General features: G+C 38.5%; 1 protein-coding gene across 4 annotated transcripts in view; it reads left to right on the top strand.

Moving 5' to 3' along the window:
* LOC131041425 (uncharacterized) overlaps positions 1–19,806 on the top strand; it is a 205,135-nt gene that overhangs the window by 141,610 nt on the left and 43,719 nt on the right. For all 4 annotated transcript variants that reach the window (XM_057974511.2, XM_057974513.2, XM_057974514.2 and 1 more), the window contains exon 5: positions 15,916–16,010. In XM_057974511.2, coding sequence (XP_057830494.2) covers positions 15,916–16,010 — 95 coding nt within the window. The remainder of the gene's footprint in view (positions 1–15,915; positions 16,011–19,806) is intronic.

The raw sequence follows: 19,806 nt of genomic DNA, 5'->3' as shown, positions 1-19,806 counted from the left end.
TTCTAACCTTAACGGGTTATCTGTTTGTGGATGATTATTATTGGCCTAAAAACAAAAACAAAAAAAACTGGGATATTATAGAGAAACACAAGAGCTAGAGGCTCAAGCCTTAAACCCACAAATTTAGTTATTCATCTTAAACATACAAATGATTACATTCCATGGCTTTATAAATCCATTCAACTTAGTAACTGCCCAAACCACTAACCATCAACTAACTCATAACTAATAATTAACATATAATAAGTTAACACTAACATGTCAATTTATTATTTATTACATTATTTTATGTCATTCACTATGATTCTTAACAAAATGCACATAAGATACCGTTTTCACAAGCAGAATGGAGGGAATAGCGCAGCTGAAGGGAAATTTGAATTCTACGAATGGAGGGAACAGTTCGATTGGTTCCTCTGGTTCTGCTGCCTTTGCAGCTTAAGGACAACTTGTCTCTTTGGGATCTACGGTGGATGATGAGGATGGTCGAAAGGATGGGGACCCACGGCATCGAGACCCTCCTCTTGACTTTAAAAAATACTGAAGATTCTTCAAATTTGGGTCCCAAGAACTTGAACACTGAGTTGGAAAAGACAGTTGAAGTCAAGGTTCTCAAACCCTAGAACAGTTTATTTGCAAACAAGCCCACTGGTAAATCGACCTTTCCCTCTATGGAAGATATTTCTGATAGGAAGGTAGGCAGATTAGCTATTGCAGTACCAGATGTGGTCATAGACCACAGTATTTCTCTAATGGCTTTTTCTCTAGTGGGGAAATTTGTCGACCCAGACCTAATATTGAAGTTGTTAGGTCTTTTGTGAAGAGAAAATGGAGGTTGGAAGGACAAGTTGATGTCTCAGCCTGTCAAGGGGCTTCTTTGTCTTTTCCTTCTCCTGTGGTGAAGATTTTGAAATGGCTTTGAGTGGAGGACCTTGGATGCTTGGGAAATCTTCTTTATCCTTAAGAAAATGGTCTCCAAAAATGGAGCTCAATGATTCCTTTTTTGAATCTACTCCGGTCTGGGTGCGGTTTCCTAGTTTGCCGCTTGAATTTTGGTTGGAGGACGTGTTCTCAGGCATTGCTAATTCCTTCGGGGAGCTTGTGGCTATAGACTCTATGACAACAACACGAAAGAGATTGGTATATACGAGGATATGTGTTAATATCTCACAGAATATGGACCTTCCTAGCTCTATTGAAATAAATTCCAAGCTAGGTAAGTGGGAACAAGTTATAGAGTTTAAATCCCTCCCTTTTGTGCGCTTTTCTTGTAAGAAAGCTAGACATTGGGCAAAGGCTTGTCCTAGTAACCCAAAGAATACTCAGAAGCACAATAATCATGTCAAACAGATCTGGAAAGAGAAGATGAACAAAAATGAGGAGGGTAGATCAGAAGGAGGAATTGGACTTATTAGTAACTCAAAAGATATAACAAAGGATGAACGGAAAGCTAGTCCTTCCAAGGATACTCCTCAGAAGGAAGTCAGAAAGGATGAAGAGAATGTATTTGAAGTTAAAACAACCAATGGATTTGAAGCTTTACAAATTCAAGAGGAAGAAAATGTAATTATAGAAGAAATTCTTGAAGACGGTGAGATTGGCGACATAAATGAATCACAATATGAGTCTCCAAAAGATACAGAACATGAAAGTAATAAAGTGTGTTCAAAGGATTCTGAAGGTCCAGATGTTATCATTGAAAAAAAGACCCAGTTCAGATCGCCCCAGGTTAACCTTAACTCTCTATTCCACAGTTTTGGAACTGATTCGCCCACCTCTTCTCAGAGAAAAGGAGAACCTTGGAATAGTAAGCAGTCTGCATATAAAGATGAAGAAGATGAAGAGATAATAGGAGTGGGAAAAAAGAAAAACAAGAAAACAGGTTGTTCTAATGGGGTTAAAACTAGAACCAGGTCTAAGGTGGATATTGGTCTTTCCAAATCCCCACAGGGACGTAAAACTATGAAGTGGCACAGGGACCAGGAGAGCAAACAAAATATAGTTGATGGAAGGCAGCGAACCATTCAGGAATCCTGCTCCCAGGTTTCCAAATGAAGGTAATCTCCTAGAACATACGAGGCCTAAATGGTCTCCATAAACAGGATGTGCTTAGGAATTTTATTAGAGATCATAAGCTGGACATTATCCTGGTTCAGGAAACTAAAATGAGTAAGGAAAAAGTTGAAAAATTAAAATTCTTTAAACAGGGGGGTGTTTGTGGTAGTAGTTCTAATGGAGCGTCTGGTGGGGTTGCCATATTTTGGAATAAGAAAACTATTGATGGAGATCTGATTGATGAAGATGGTAATATCATTTCTATGAGAGTGAAATGCATTGTTGAAGGACAGGAATGGGTGGTCACCAACATTTATGCTCCAAACTCTAAAGCTGCTAGGAGTAAGTTTTGGGACAAAATCTAGTAGAAAAGAGGGATTTTTCCCTAGGATAGTTGGCTTTTGATGGGAGATTTCATCACCCCTCTACAGGAGATTGACAAATTTGGAGGAACCCAAGCTCAACTGGATAGCTGGATTGATCTTATGGACTTCATCAATGCCAATGCCCTCATTGATGTTGACCTTTCTGGAGCCTCCTACACTTTGTCTAATCGAAGGGATGGAGGAGATCTTATTCAGGTAAGGCTAGATAGATCCCTTATCACTCCTGATTGGGTCCTTAAGTATAGATGTTCTCTATTTGTTATTAACAGAATAGGATCGGACCATTATCCCATTTCTTTTGTTGCTGATCCTATTAAGGGCAAACATTGCTTTCCATTCCGGTTTGAAAAAATGTGGATTTCACACCCTTCTTTGGAAGCTTCCATTGCCAAATGGTGGAATATAACTATGGATGGTTCTGCCATGTTCAAAGTTGCTAAAAAATTAAGAAATATCAAAGACAACATTAAGATTTGGAATAAAAAGGTTTTTGGAGATATTTTGAATCCAAGAGGAAGCTTAAGGAGGAATTAGAACAGATTCAAAACTCTATTCAGGAATATGGTTATAAGAAGTTCCCCAAGGCTAAAGAAGATGAGGTCCTAGCCAAATTACACAACACTATTTCAAGAGAAGATATTTACGGGAGGCAGAGATCCAAGGCTATTTGGTTAGAAGTTGGTGATAGAAATACTAAATTCTTTCATATGACATCAATGAAGCATAAAGTAGCAAGCAAAATTTCCAGATTAATTGTCGATGACAAAATTCTTGTCAAAGATGATGACATAGGTGATGAAGTTGTAAGGTTCTTCTCTAACCTTCTGACAGGTAGCAAGGAAATTGACATTGTTAAGCAACAAGATCTGGTTGATAATATTCCTAAGATTATTGGACCTAATCAGAATAAGATATTATCTGCCATCCCCTCAGTTGATGAAATTAAAAAAGTTGTTTTCTCCTTTCAAGGGGATAAGGCACCAGGCCCGGATGGCTTCCCCATGTTTTTCTTTCAGGAATATTGGCACATTGTTGGGGCTGATATGGCCAATGCTGTCAAAGAATTCTTTAGATCCAGAAGAATTCTTAAAGAAATCAACTCTACTTTCATTGCTCTAATTCCTAAGGTGGCTGGAGTTGATTCTATGGGTAAGTTTAGGCCAATAAGTTTTTGTAATTCTTTTTACAAGATAATTTCAAAAGTCCTGACTTCTAGATTGCTGGTTGTTCTTCCCCTTGTTATCTCTGAGGAGCAAAAAGGATTTGTCCCAGGCAGGTAGATTTTGGATTCTATAATTCTTGTGCATGAGAATATCCACTCTCTTAATGCTGCAAACAAAGAGGGATTTCTCATCAAGCTGGATTTGGCAAAAGCCTATGATAGGGTTGAATGGCAGGTTCTTTTTAGGATCATGGAGGCCTTTGGATTTGATGAGAAGGTTATTAAAATCACTAGAGAGCTGATATCTACACCAAATTTTTCTATTCTTATTAATGGATCTCCATCCAGATTTTTTAAATCTTCAAGGGGTCTCAAGCAAGGAGATCCTATCTCGCCTATTCTTTTCACTATTTTGACGGAATGTTTGAGCAGACTGATTCAAATGTTGAAAGAGAATAGGACCATCAAAGGGTTGCAACCCTCGTCTACTAATTTCTTCTGCACACATCAACAGTTTGTTGATGATACAATATTGTTGGGATATTCTTCTGTTAGCGAAGCTTCTGCCTTCAGAGGTGCTCTTAGATCTTATTCCCTTGCTATTGTTCAGCAGGTTAATTGGGAGAAATTTGCTATTTACTTCATCAACACCCCCTTGTTGAGGCAGCATAGGATTGCTAACATAATTGGTTGTAAGGTTGAGCTGCTCCCCTCTACTTATTTGGGTCTCCCTCTTGGTTTGGCTCCTCCAAACTCTTTATGGAATTCTTTAATTGATAAGTTCAACGAAAAATTGGCTGGTTGGAAAGGCTCTATGTTATCGCAGGCTGGTAAGCTGCAGCTTCTTCAAGCCACTCTTCAGAATCTGCCTGTTTATGCTCTTAGTTTGTTTAGTATACCGGTCAAATTTGCAGAAGCTTTAGAAAGAATTCAGAAAAGATTTCTTTGGTCTGGTGTGGAAGATAAGAAAAGGATTGCTTTGGTTGCCTGGGATAAAGTCTGTTGTCCTAAAAGCAATGGGGGGTTAGGTATTAAATCTCTTAAACCTTTCAACAAAGCTTTGTTAGCCAAACAAATTTGGAGGGCATATGGTATTAAGAGAGATTGGAGTAGGGTGTGGTTTGACAAATACATACATAATCAACCCATTCATTCCCTTTCTATTCTGAAGATATCCCTGTTGGATCTTTTATATGGAATAGTATGATCAAATCTATTAAAGTTGCTAAAGCTGGAGCTGGATGGGTCCTTGACAAAGGTAACAAAATCAAATTTTGGGAGGATGCCTGGACCAAAGATGAGCCTCTTTTTAATCAGGATTGCAGCCATTTCATTGAAGACTGTAAAAGGAGGTTTGGTTCTATGGTCTGTAATTATTGGGAGGAGAATAAATGGGTTAGACTTGATGCGGTTTATGCTGGATTTTCTTGGCTCCAACATGATTTGCTGTCTTTTTCTGTCAGCAAAGATTCTGATGATGTCTTCTTATGGAAGAGTAATCGTAGGGGTAATTTTACTGTTGCCTCTGCTTATAAAAAAATAGCTACTCAGGCCTGCAACCCTATATGGACTAAAGTTTGGAATAGATTCCTCATTCCTAAAGTTAATATGTTTTTTTGGCTTGCAACTCACAACAAGATACTTACCATTGATAACCTAGTTCGAAGAGGATTCATGATTCCTAATAGGTGTGAGTTATGTCAGAAAGAGGCTGAGTTTGTGGATCATTTGTTCATTCACTGTTCTTTTACCTAGGAGATCTGGGGTAAAGTGTGGACACAATGGAAAGTTGATTGGGTAATGTAGAATAGTTTTAAGGAAGTCCTTTGGCACTGGATTTTCCCTACCAAGCTTCCCATGATTAAGACCCTCTGGTTCTTTGCCCTTCCTATGACCTGTTGGCATATTTGGAAGGAGAGAAACAATAGAATTTTTAGGGAGCCTAAGTGTTCTTCTCAGGTGGTTTTTGAAAAGATTTGTAGGGCTATTAAAGAAAACATCAATACCATTCACAAAAGTAACAAGGAGTGTAGTTATATTGACATGACTGATAATGAGAAAAGCATTCTAACTGAATGGAATTTGATACACAAGGTCTGGAAGTCTGATATGAAGAGTAGAAGAGATAATGTTGTGTGGAAGTTCCCTCCTCATGATTGGGTTAAGGTGAACTTTGATGGTGCAGCTAAAGGAAATCCAGGGAATGCTGGAGGGGGAGGGGTCATCAGAAACTCTTATGGCTTTTGTGTTGCTGCAATTGCCTCTCCCTTCCCTTTGGAGTTCAAAACAACCATGTGGTAGAAGCTCTGGCAATGTTAAAATGTCTTTAGCTTGTTCAGAGATTTAATTTTAAAAGAATTTGGTTGGAGGGGGACTCCCATAATATAATTCAGGCTATTAAAGGTATTAGTTCCCCTTCTTGGAATATCCAAAATATCATTGATAATGCAAAAAATTTGTTAGACGCCTATGATAGTGTGATTACTACCCATACCTTTAGGGAAGGTAACAAGGTAGCCGATTTGTTAGCCAATGAGGGGGTCATTTTAGCGGAGGATGCTAATTATATCGGAGAATCATCATGTAAGAACGGAGTCTGAGAGCAATTATTTTATGACAGAGTCCATGGTACATATTAATTTCATTATTACCTTTCTGGGTTCGGACTTCAATGACAGATTTTGGAGTGAGGCGGATTGTTAGTTGATTACCTGTCTCAGGCGTCGCAATAATGAGTATCGGTGTGAAGGGCCTTATCATATTAAGTGCTGGGTTAATTTGCATGCTTTAAAAGGCTACTTGAAAAACAAGAAAATCACCTTGGTTTTCGATTCCAATGTCTCTGATCTTCAACATTTGGTCAGTTTGTGCTCCTTTGAGGGTTTCGACTTGAACAACTATCACATTATGGGAGGAAATCTCAACCATAATAAGCCTACCAGCTGTGATAGCTGCAAAGGTTAAAGGAAAATTTGGAGAAGGTTGCACAGATATGGCTTCACCGATTATATGGAGAAATTGCATAGAAGCAAGAAGTCCGTTTCCCGTGGTTTTGCCAAGGGCTGGAAAAACAATAAAGCTACTCTGTTCGGTTAGACCTGGAAAGTGGATGAAGATTTGGTGGCTGAGGTTACCGGTTTGCAGGAGGAAGGCATCAAGTTTTACAGAGACCGCAAGTTCTCAGTGGAAGCCATCAAGAATTTCCCCAAAAGTGAAGAAGAAATGCCTCGGCTCACCAAAAAGGATAATGCTTCCTATTATCTCCCTAACCAGGTAAAATCTTTCTGGTAGAAAATGTTGAAAGTGTTAATGGAGTATCTTACGATTGACAGTAGGTTTTCGAAAGTCTCCAATTACCACTTTGTTATCCTTAACCATTTTTGCCATGGCTCTAAGATATCTCTGCCCTTCTACTTGGCATCCTCCCTTAATGATAGTCTGGCTGACCATGCTAAGAAACCTAATTCCTACCTGTTGTGACCATTTCACACATCGCCCCATTTAAATGGGGACCCCCTCTTTTTGCTCGTTTTGCTCGCCTTTTTCTCCGTTTTTCTAGGGTTTTGGTTTAGTTTGTCAGTTGTCTGGATTAGAGTCAAGCCTTAGGGTTTCCCGTTTTGTCGTTTTCAGGCCAGAGTCCAGTCAATCTTGAGAGCTTTTTGAGCTTCCTCCCGTAGAATGCAATTTTGAATAAAGTGAATTCGCCAGAGGCTAAGTGAGTTGGTCTAGTTTCAGTCGGAATTTTGAATGCAGAGTCCAAATTTGTCTAAGTATGAATGATGAGATTTTGGATTTTTGTCCGATTGAGTAATTTTGACCAAATTTTGAAAATTTTGATAATTGATCCCGGGCATTGGAAATGACTTGTTTTTGCCTTGTGAAGTGATTAAACTCCCAAAATCTTGATATTTTGGCCTGTAGGAGCAAAATCGCTCCTGTCCCTCAGTGAAGGACCGGAGCTTGTTTCTCAAGATTTTACTGTCTCTGCAGGATCAAGACAAATTTTTGACTGGAAATGATAAAGGGAGGCATGATCTTTCCGTTGAATATAATTTGAAGAATTTCACAAGCATGGAAATGTGCCAGGAGCAAAAATCGCTCCTATCCCTCAGTGGAGGACTGGAGCTCAAAATCAAACATTGCCTTGTCCTTGCAGGATTTGAACAATTTGACGATCTGAGAAGATCAAAGGAAATATGTTTCATCAGTTGAATATAGGTTGGAAGCGCAAACATGAGGAAAACATGACTTTGAAGCTAAATCGCTCCTGTCCCTCAGCCAGGGACCAGGGCGAAATTCAGTGGTAGCTCTCGTCCCTCTCCCAGGGACCAGAGCGAATTTCCTCATGAGGCATGTTTTGGGCAAAGATCAAGCAAGTTTTGAGTTTGAGGCAAACAAAGAAGGCGTAACGAACCTGTTGAAGACAAATTGAAGAGTGCAAGACACCAAAGTGAACTCCATATTGGCCTAGGCGCTCCTGTCCCTCAGTAAGGGACCAGAGCGATTTTTGCCTTAGGTCAATTTCTCACCAAGTTAGAATGAACTCCAAGGCAAAGATGAATGAAAGGGGGTACTACAAGACCATTGAAGATAATTTTGGAAGTTAGCAAAGTGTGATGGAGCCTATAAGTGAAAATTCGCTCCTGTCCCTCAGCCAGGGACCAGGGCGAAATGGTAGCTATCTTGCCTTCCACCCAAATTCAAGTCATTCCAAGTCAAAGTATAAGGTGGCAAGGACATTTTGAGGTGTCTCGACGAAGAACGAAGTATCAAAGACCGCCAAAGATGAAGGAATTGCACTATATGCTTAAGTTCGCTCTTGTCCCTCAGTCAGGGACCAGAGTGAAATCTTCATGAAGGCTTAAGTTTTGAATGTTGATCACGTTTCAAGTGTTCAATAAGGATCAAAGGACCTCGTTTTACATTGTGAAGGCAATTGCAAGTTGATGAGAACAAAGGTGAGCCCAGAATACTAAAGTTCGCTCTTGTCCTTCAGGCAAGGACCAGGGCGATATTCATTATATCGGCCAGTTCTTCCAAAAATCACGCTAAGTAAAGGACGTACAAGGTTGCACAGGGTCAAAGTGTCCTTAGGAAGATAATATGCGAGGAAGTTAAACATCAAAAGGTGATCAAATTGAGCCAAGAAGCTAAATCGCTCCTGTCCTTCAGGCAAGGACCAGGGCGATTTTCATTAAAACACTCATTTTCCTTCGAAGATCATGTCAAAGCAAGATTGTATTAGGTCGAAGATATCATTTGGAAGGCAATGAACATGAAGCAAAGGTTGAAAGACGGCAAATTTAGACTAGAGCACCAGGTCCGCTCCTGTCCCTCACCAAGGGACCAGGGCGAAAATCCTTCAAACTTCAAATATGCCTCGTAAAAGCCAAGTGAAGCAAGCGTGGAGTGAAAGACTAACGTTGTTTCTTCCTCATGATGAAAATTGGTGATCGAAGAAGCTAAGGTCAAGGAGAAAACATAAGGTTCGCTCCTGTCCCTCACCATGGGACCAGGGCGATATCAGCCTTAGGAGGCACTCATCCACAAAATCAAGTCGATCAAGCTTGAGGTTCCTAGCGAAAATGCCAGTTTCAACGTGGAGATGGTGATTTTGAACGTCGAAGGCGAGAATCCAGGTTAAAATGACAATTCGCTCCTGTCCCTCTCCCAGGGACCAGAGCGATATGGTTCGTATTTCTCAACTTCAAATTTTGGCGCTAAAACATTTTTTGGATTTTATTAAATGCTAAAAATCGATAAATTTAAAAAATTCAATTAAATAGCATTTAAAAATAGCGCATGACATTTATTAATTAATTTTTTGCCTATTAAAAAATCGAATTAATAAAAAACGAAGGCATTAATTAATTAATTATTAATTCAAATAAAAAATCAAATTAAGCGCTTGGATTTAAATTCTTACAAAGTCGGCCATTGGTTTTTTATTAAAATTGCTTTTAATTATCTTTTAATTACCAAGTCGGCCTAAGGTAATGCATGAGGTAAGCGCCTATAAAGGGGGGGTGTTTATTTCATTTTCAAATCATTATTCAAACATCCTTCACATGCGATTTGGAGAGGTGCGAATTGTGTTCAAAGTGGAGCGAATTTCCATTCCAAGCAAGGAGCGAATTTAGCAAAGGAAGTGGTGCAAGTTTGAGTTAAGCGAACTTGTCAAAGACTACTTCAAAGACTCCAAAGGTGGCGAAGTGCTAAGTGGACGTTCATTTGAAGAGAGATCATGTGGAAAAGCTTCAAACATTGATTTTTGCCTAGGCGATTCTCTTTATTTTGCATTTTTAGAGTTAGCTCTCAAATAAGGTATGGCGATGTGATTCCTTGTTTTGAATTTTGATCGTCATTGCCTTAAATTTTGAATTTTGAAATTTTGAATTTCAGTGGCTCAATCGTTTTTTAGGAAATGATAACTCAAGGACTTATCATGAAGTTTCCTAAAATTAATCTAATCTATTTTATACATTGCAAAATCTAGTTTCTTATTATGAAATGTTGTGTAGGTATCAAGATGGCGACTCCCAGGCTCGAAAGATCTACAAGTCGAAAGACTCTTCTCAAGGAAAATCAAGCCAGATCAAGGACGGTCTCATCAAGGACGATCAAGCAAAGATAAGGGCAACCTCCTCCAGTCTAGCGTTGACAAGGCGACCTCTTCCAATCCAGCATTTCAAGGCGAGGTACATCAATCATCCTGCAAATCAAGGACAGAAGGAGTTAGAGCAAGAGTTAATTAAAGATAGCTTCTCAACGACATCAAATTGAATATCTACCAAGCTGCAAGTGTCAGACGAGGTGGCATCCTAGTCATCACTCCTCCAGTCGGATTGGTCCACCTCAACAATGTCCAGGTTCAATGTACCTAATTCATAGAAGGTGGCACAAACTCCGATGTACCTACCCTAGCTATCCATTGGTGGAAATTTCTAGAGAGGACATGTGTCCAAGCAATCCAAATTTATCATTGGTGAAGCATTAAATGTTATGTAATGGTTGTAATAAACCCTAATTAGGGTTTGGGTGTCATGATCTTGACCGTTGATCTGCTTTTGATCTGGACCGTTCATTGTAATTGAGGATGCTATTTATACCCTCATTTCATTTCATTTTGTAACTAGAAATTAGAGAGAGTTAGAAATTATTGATGTATTAGAGAGATTAGAGTTTAGAAGCAATTTACTTTTGTAGCAAGATTGAACTTTGAGAAAGGAATTCAAGCAATTGTTGTACATGATGGCTTTGAGATCAATGAAATATTGAAGTTATGGTGTTTTGTTGCAATTCTTTTGGTTATCTTCATGGTTGTTCATTTTCCTTGAATCATTCTCAATCGAAGTAGTGTGTTAATTCGAAGGACAAAGTGTTGGACTTGATCTTTGGTAGGATTCGTTTTCCAAACCACTAGCTTCTTGCTGATTGTAGGAACGCCTTGCGTGGTCGACTAGAGATATTTGAATCGCTTAAATCTTCAATCGTTATTGTATCTTGGATATGTACCTTCGTGGTAGTGTTCTTGATCTTTGATGTATTGAAAAATCATTTGTTACCTTAGAAGATCGCATCAATTTCAATTGAGTTGTTAATTTATGGCAATATTGAAGTTGGTTGAATCTCACCAAGTCTAGTCCACATCAAGTCATTCTTAGGGTTAGACTAGATTGGACCTCTTGCAAACCCTATCCTTTTGATATTTTTTGAAAAGCTTGTTTAGTTTAGCAAAATCTTCGGCAACGTAAGGCCCCTTGATGACATAGCAATCACAACGACCACTGGTGCTTATCCACACGTAGAGACCCTACTAAAAAGAACATTGGAGTCATCCTAACTGATCCTTCTTGCGAAATCTTCAGCAGTTAGCGACTTTATTCAAGAGAGGATAAGATGCCTTTGGGTATTTTATTCTGTGTATGATTGTGTACAAAATACACGTCAACACTACCCCATTGCTCACCAAGGCCTTATTTTGTTAATATATGAGCATCTTAATGGTAAAGCTAAGGCTAATAAGGATGATCCCTTTGTGGAGAATGCCCATATTTTTGAGGATTATGACGGCTCTGACTCTAATGAGGATTCTTCTAATCTTCCTCCTAAAAAGAAATCGAGGGTTAGTGAAAAAGCTAAAGAAGATACTGAAGAGAATGTTGGTTCTGAGCAAGAGGCGGAGAATGAGTAGGAGAAGGAGGTTGAGGGTGAGGAAGGGGACAAAGTTAATGAGCAGAGAGAAGAGGATGTTGAAGAGTTAGAGGCGAAGGATAATCCCTATGTTTCGGATAACATGGATGATGCTCAACATAACATGGAGGGGGGAAACCCTAGGTCTGAGGATTCTGCCCAGGATGTGGAGAATGTGGATTCCATTCTGAATGCTGCTAGAAACAGCACTCTGGAAATGTTCAATTTCCAGAAGTGGGTGGTTAATAACATCACTAGCATTCAGGAAAAACAGAGAGAGCTGGATTTTAAAATTGACAATTTGGTTAAGGATATCAACATTAAAGGTAAAGAGGATAATGCGGAGGATACTAGTGCTGCAGCGGATGAAAAAGAAATTCCGGACTGGCTACAAAGTGAGATTATAAAGGGAGATTTGAAGCACCTGGAGGATGTGGTTAGGATTCTCAAAGAAAAGGGTGAGTTTGATAATGGTCTGATAAATAATCGGATTCAAAAAACTGAGAGTGCTTTGAGGAAATTCATGGAGCATAGTTTGGCTGTGTTGAAGGTGTCCTCTCAAAACATGAATGCGTTGGTTGCTTGCCTGGAGAAGGATAAGCAGAATAAAGAAATTGTGATTATTGATGACGAGCCGGCTTCTAGTTCTGTTCAACACTCATCCAGATGCAGAATGTAATGTCCCCTTCTCAGTGATGCTCTTTCAGTGGTCCATTAGCCTATTCCTGAGACCCGTAGGCTAGGTGGAATGAGTAATCAAGGTCTAGCATCGATGAAACGAGGACTTACTATTTTTAGTATGTCAGGGAATGACCATTCTGGTGCCACTGTCCTACTGAACCCTCCTTGCTTTGCCTCTGGACGCGATGATCATATTTTTCTGAGCATTAATTCTTGACTAACTATTTTTAGTAAGTGGCTGTGTGCCACAATTCTATTTTTGGCAGTAGACAGGGTTCTGATTTCTGCAGTAGTCTGTGGTTGTCCGGGCTCAGTTTCATCCTGGTGGTGATAATAATCAGTACTGGAGACATTTGCAACATAATTAAATATTATTTCCTTATCCTAATATTTAATTAATCTATTTTTTGGCTACTGGTTTATTAAATTTGGGATTAATGCCTATTTAATCCTAAGTTTGGCGAAATTCAGATGTTTTATGGAATGAGAAATATTTTAGAAGGATATTATTTCACTTTTGCATCGCCATTATGTGCCTAAGTGTGTAATGTGGGTCCTCCCCCTTCTTGGGCGTGAGCTTTGACTTAGGAGAATGGGCGCTACACTTGGGTCCACATGTAAGTGGAATGAAATTCAAATGCAAGCGTGGAATTTGGAGGGATGTCATTTGAATTTGAAGAATGAAGTTATAAATATGAGGCTTGGGTTCCCATTTGGACTATCTTGAAAATCTGTAATGTTATGCTACCGGATTGGTGACAGAACTTGAGGCTTCGGAGTGCGTCTCCCTAGTGCTACCCGGTTTCGTACTTGAAATACAGTACCTAGCTGTGCCTTGTATTCTTCTACCTTCTCAGAGTTTTGCCATGGACATCTTGGTGTTGAAGTGATTCTGGAGCTTGCTGATTTCGCCTGTGGCTGAAGCACATTTTTGCTCACACCTCTCCGCTGGAGCGACTGACAGTTATGGCTATCATTCCTATCTTCCTTCCCAGCACTGGCAATAAACTTTGTAAGTTTATAGCATGTTTGTTTGAGTTTTAAATTTATTATGCTAAATCGAAATCTCTAGGCTAGGCGTGGGTTTTCTGCCTTGCATTGGGATGCATGCAAATTAAATAAGGGTCTTTTTGGGGTGTTGTTTTGATTGGTTACCATTGCATATGTTGTACGGTGGGTTTGGGACTGGTTTGAGCTGATTTGGATATAAAATGGGGGAGTTATGAGTATTTTGACATTTCTCTAGGTTGCTGGTCTGTGTTTCTAGCCTGTAGATTGGTTGTAACAGAAATTTATATCTTTATTATAGAAATCTGCATTACTCTCCTTCTATCATTTCTATTATTGTAAGGTTAGGTAGTAGTACTACTAACCAGTTCTAACTTTGTAATTCTCATCCCGCTGAATAAGTGGAAGAGGCTGTCTTGCCACCTGTTATGCAACAAATTTGTAATTTTCAGTCCTCCCGCTGAATAAGTGGTCGAGTGATAAGTTCAATGTTTTGGTCCTCCCGCTGTAATATGTGGTTGAGTGATTGTTAATGTAATGTCCTCCCACTGAAATATGCGGTAGAGTGATTGAACTTCAATTTCTTGTAATCTTCCCTTGGTCCGTTTACTGCCAAGAAGTTTAGTTTCTATCCTGCTGGATAAGCAGAAGGGGCTGGCTTGCCGCCCATGCATTGTAATTTTCAGTTTGTTTATTGATGCTGACGATCCCCGGAACACCGTATGCTCTAACCCTCCCAGTCTGGGCTCTCGGTGAACAAAAGGTGGAAGGGTTCCCTTTCAGTTGTTTTGCTTATTACTCTAACCATAACGGGTTATTTGTTGTGGATGAATTGTTATTGGCCTAAAAAAACAAAAAAAAATTAGTGGGATATTACACAGAACTAGGCAAAATGCAAGTGAACTGGAGCTAAAGACCAAAGACAATCAACAGATGCAAGAAAATAAAGACCTGAAAGAGGCAGCAAATGCGATGATGATGCTGGTCAAGGATGTGAAAGAGACTATAAATATTTTCACTTGAAATGTAATTTTGTTTTAGGTGTGCCAGTCTCTCGCTGGCCTTTTGCTGTTCTTTACTTTGGCTGCTGTCTTTTGTGCTGTTCTTTTGCAGCCTTTCTCTCTTTGTTTTGTCTTCTCTAGTTTCTCTATTGCTTTTCTTTTCGATATGTAAGTGGGTTTCGGGTCCCTTAAAACCTGATTTTCCTTAATCAAAAACAAAATGCACATAATGGAATGGGGAAACAATATAGGATTGGTAAGGAATTCTAATATGAGAGGTTATAATTTATAATTGCAAGTTTTCCTCATGCTTGGACACGATGTTCCATAGCCATGGAGTAAACTTGTTATTAGAGAAGGGAAAAAATCTGGTTCAAATGTCCTGAAACTGAACTTGAAAGTACTATCCCTTGAAAGTTGTCAAGGCAACATACCACTTAATCAACCTCATAGAAGAAGCAGGATTCAGTTTGAAGTTTAAGAAAATACGGTACCTAACTAGAGTTGTATGATGCGACAATTTACACCAAAGGGCAGTTTTAGGCAAGATTAAGAGAGTCACTTTTTTAAGACATACTAAGTGTGGTTATTATAGGACATATTTGAAGGGAGACCTTTTGGCCATGGTCATCATAGAATGGGATAAGTATATCAGTTAGTCTTCATAGCATGGTCTTGAGGGCAGGCTTCTTAATGTAAAGAATGTGAGTGTAGACTTCATACACTCAATGCTTGATCAAGCTTTATTTGTGTTAACATCCATAAAATGTTTCTTGTATTTTTGTGTTTTAGGTGTGGAATCCATCCACAATGCAAGGTCACAACTCAAATATATTGCAATAGAATTTCATCTTTGGCTCAAAGTGATTCTTAAGTTACTTTAAGTTATTTAACTTGTTTTGTCAAGTCATTGAGTAACCCCTATTTACCTCTAGTGTGCTAGGGACCACTAAAATATGAAATAGTCTTTAAATTCATGATTAAGCTTGCAAAGTAGGCATGACCATGCTTCTTTGGTGTTTCTTTGTGAATATGTCATATTGAATAGGTTATTCTTTGATAGATATGTGATGAAGTCCTATGAACTTGAATCAAGACTTCTCAAATAGTTTCAAAGTCTCTTAAATCATATATGTACCTTGTGCAAATTAGTTATTTACCATTTTACTTATTAAGTTAATTTCTTTCTCATCTGTCATATAACAATGAAATATATTCTTTAATACATGATTTAACAAGCTAAGGAAATACATTTTGGTGTGCTGCTAAGGGCTATGATCTTAAGATGGACATATTGCTTTTAGGTGAACTGAAACTGGTTTTCCAAATTTAGTTGGCATCTTCTTCTTTCAAGAAAATTGGACTAGACATAATATGTGATTGCTTGTAATGTTAGCTGAAAGCAATTAAATGTATTGGGTTTTGATAGGTGGTGGTTGACACTGAAGTTCTTCTTATAATCAAGACACGAGACTCTTTGTTCAACACCCTTACAAAGCATGTTAAAGCTCTCCATCCGTACAAGTAAGAACAAGCACCCTTGAAAAATATAAGTAGAAAGATATGCAGATTGCATTATCTGTATTATATTCAAAGACGAATGACAATGTGTGCTGTAGAGAAAATGTTATTTCTTTGGTAAGCCTTGCAATGGCCCTTGATGCAAATATGTGAAAGATGTATGAAGTGATAATAGGTGCATGCAAGTGAAGGTGTAACATTTACATAGTGGTTTTGTATAACATATGCCACACTATGTGAATTCCAAAGGGAAATTTGAGTACAGAATTTTATTGGGGGCCATTATTTAATACACATATAGCTCCTTTCTTTTTATTCTTCTCCATCTTCATCTCCAGCACTGCTGGAGCTTGGACAAGTTCTAAGGTATTCTTGTAGGATGGCTTGACTTGCTGGAGGGGACATCCAAAGGGAAAGACTTGTACAACAAATGTTATTGGGGGCCATTATTTAATACACATATAGCTCCTTTCTTTTTATTCTTCTCCATCTTCATCTTCAGCATTGCTGGAGCTTGGACAAGTTCTAAAGTATTCTTGTAGGATGGCTTGACTTGCTGGAGGGGACATCCAAAGGGAAAGACTTGCACAACAAATGGCCTAGCCTTTATAGGTGAGTTTGCATGTCTTTTTGGTTGGGTCTCCATTCTATTTGATGTTTTGATGAAATTTTTCCTTATACTGTTATCCTACTCAATACCATTGCAAGGGTGTTTTAATCTGAAAGCCATACGCTATGGAAGAGTATCACTATATTTAGTTGCCATCTTAGAGTTAATTTTCTGGTTCTTTGTTTTCCTCTTTTGCCTTACCTTGTGCCTACACAAGATCAAGTTCCAAATTAGTTGAAACATCCATTGGTATTATATGGAAAGGTTATCTCCTATGTCACTAAGTGAATTTTTACATAATTGAAAAAGAAGATATCCTCTATTGATTTGGAAATTTTGACCATGCAGTCTTATTGGAGGTCATTATTTAATACATATCCAACCACTCATTTAAAATAGGGATCTCTATCCTACTATTTTCAATTGGATTCTTCTTTAGATTTTAGATGCTCTAATATGTTTTAGGTTTTGTTTTCATGTTCCAAGGCATAGTTCTACCACACTTGAACATTAAATGGAATAAGTGGTGGTACTAGATTTCTAGCAGATATATCAATTGTATATTCCTCTTCGTACAATACTATCGCAGCCCTATGCCAATATTCTGGGCTAGTTATATTTGTGAAAGTAAACCACCTCAAAACGTTGGTGATATTTGCTTGGTTGACCTCCATCTAATTAAAGTGAGGTTGAAGTATGGGTGTGTTACCTTACACAGTCATTGACACCTAAACAATGGATAGTTCTACCACCCCTGGGCATCAAAGGGAACAATTGATGGTAGTAGATTTATGGCATCTAGGTCTTGCATTCCTCTTCATCTAGTATCACATCTGCCCAATGCCAATGTTTCAATAGACTTATGTTTGAAAGTAAATTGTCTCATGTGGCTAGTGGTATCTGTTGGTTGAAAATTTTGTACACTTGGGGAAATATACAAAATTGTGGTTTCAACCACAACACATGAGTAAAAACTCTCCTAAGTAAGGGAAGGCTCCCCCTATCTAACTACAACTTGGAAAATAAAATGGGATGGGACAACAATCTTTCTTCTTTTTTCAAGAAAGACAATATCCTTTTCTCTTCACAGAAAATGATAGCGATTGAATAACAACAGTAACCACTATCAAGTGAAATAAGAGAATGGAAATGAAGTTTCCTGAAAGCGCAAAGACTTCCGTCACTTCCTTCGGGACGGGACAGCAATATCAAGCTCAAAGACTTGACTATTGGAAGTCCTATCTACCCTTTGCTATACTAAATTTTACAACGAATAAAAGACAACAGCTCAAAGATTGGAATAATTTATTCTTTTAACACAGACAAGAACTAATGCAAGCTCAAAGACTTGCTGCTATTTCTTATCAAACAGTAATTTTTCCTCAAGAATAGACGCAAGCTCAAAGGCTTGCTGCTCCTTCTAGAGATTTTCCTATTTTAATTAATCTTCTCTACTTGCAGCTCAAAGACTTCAAATCAGATTGGACTAAGCTCCTTTACAAACACTTTGCATAGAAGAAATAAAAAGATTCAAACTCAAACATGTAGCTCAAAGACTCAAAACTTGAGTAATCCTTCTTTCTTATTCTTCAAAACCTTCAATTCACATACATAAGCTCAAAAACATCTCACTGTAAATTTGGTAGAGTTTTTGCTTGCTTTCCAAAAGATGATAATTACAATGGACCTCTCAAGGACTTATAGAAGAGGAGCCTTGAGAAAAAGGTGGGAGGATCCTAACTAACTTGAGAGATTCTCTCAACCACCAAGACTCATTTAATAAATAACTGAGACTTCATTAATTAACTAAGAGTTACTCTAACTAACTAAGACTTATTCCAACTACAGTCCTAATCGGACACAACTTGTAGTTGCCTTACATGTAATTACAAAAGTGGAAGTAATGTGTAACTTGCATTTTACAAAAAATTACTTTTACATGTAACTTGTCAAAACAAAATTACAACTAAAGATTACAAAAGAGGGAAAATTCAACTAAGTGTTGAAAAACACTTAAGTTGCATTTTGTGAAGACACGAATCTTTGAAATTTTTGGAAGCTTGCTTGTAGTTCCTCGGGATTCGGTTCATGGGTGTTCTTAGCAACAACCATAGTCTTCACAATAGTGTCGTGACAACGGAGGAACGCAGAATTGTCTTTATCTAGAATAGACTGGATCTCATGCAAAAAGGCTTGGTGTTTCATCAATGTTTGAATTGAAGTTGTCGAGAATTGTTCGCTCCTCCATTCATTATGAATCCTCATCTGTAAATCAGCAAGAACCTCTTCTTCTGGAATCAGCTCTCCATCCTGACTTACTATATTGCAAGAGGCCCTTTCACAATGTGAGACAATACCTCGGTAGACTTCATCCCGGAATCTCCTTGCATCACTGATCTCCTCAATGAGGGATTAAAGAACAAAGGTCTTGCTTTCCATGAGTTCCTCAAATTCCAAGTACATGACCCTGGAAGAGATGATGGCGTGCTCCTGCAAAATACTCAGTTGTTGTTGGGGCATGGTACGCCAGATTGCCAGACTTTTCTCAACACTTTCCAGATTCTTTTTGAAAGTGTTAGAAGTCTGATCCAATTTCTCCTCAATGGTTTCCACCTTAGACATTATTTGAAAAATGTCTTTTACCACTTGTATACATTGATCATGAAGTTGATCAACCCAGGAATCCAGTGCTTGTACTTTCTGAGCAGCCCTTTCCACTCCACGAATCGATTCTTGGGAACCAGAAGAACCTATGGAGTTACTCCCTTCAGCAGCATGTTTTGTGATTTTATGAATGGCTGCCATGAGCTGTCGGTTTTCTTCTTCTAGCTTGTCTTTCTTTGCAAGAAGATCATCGCACCTTTGCACTAGTGAAGCAACAAAAAACTGAGCATCATGTTTAATGACCTCATGTGTTTGCTTGCCCAATTCTACCCTTGTAACCTTATAATCAGCAGCTGACATTTCATCAAGTGGTTTATCTGCAATAGGTTCCACAATTTCAGCTACTTTCATCTTGTTGCTATCAAAAGTTACCCTAGAGATAGTCTTTGCCTTCTCAGCAACTTTGGATTTGGACTGTTTGAGTTGCTAGTAGTCAAAGGCATCAGGTGAGATCTCTTGCTTCTTTCTTTTCGGGGTGAAAGAACTAAGCCATGGAGGCAAAATCATCAACTCACTTCCAATAGT

This window comes from Cryptomeria japonica, chromosome 11, assembly GCF_030272615.1.
Source record: "Cryptomeria japonica chromosome 11, Sugi_1.0, whole genome shotgun sequence".
Classification (NCBI taxonomy): domain Eukaryota; kingdom Viridiplantae; phylum Streptophyta; class Pinopsida; order Cupressales; family Cupressaceae; genus Cryptomeria; species Cryptomeria japonica.
This window is presented reverse-complemented; position numbering and strand designations above follow the sequence as displayed.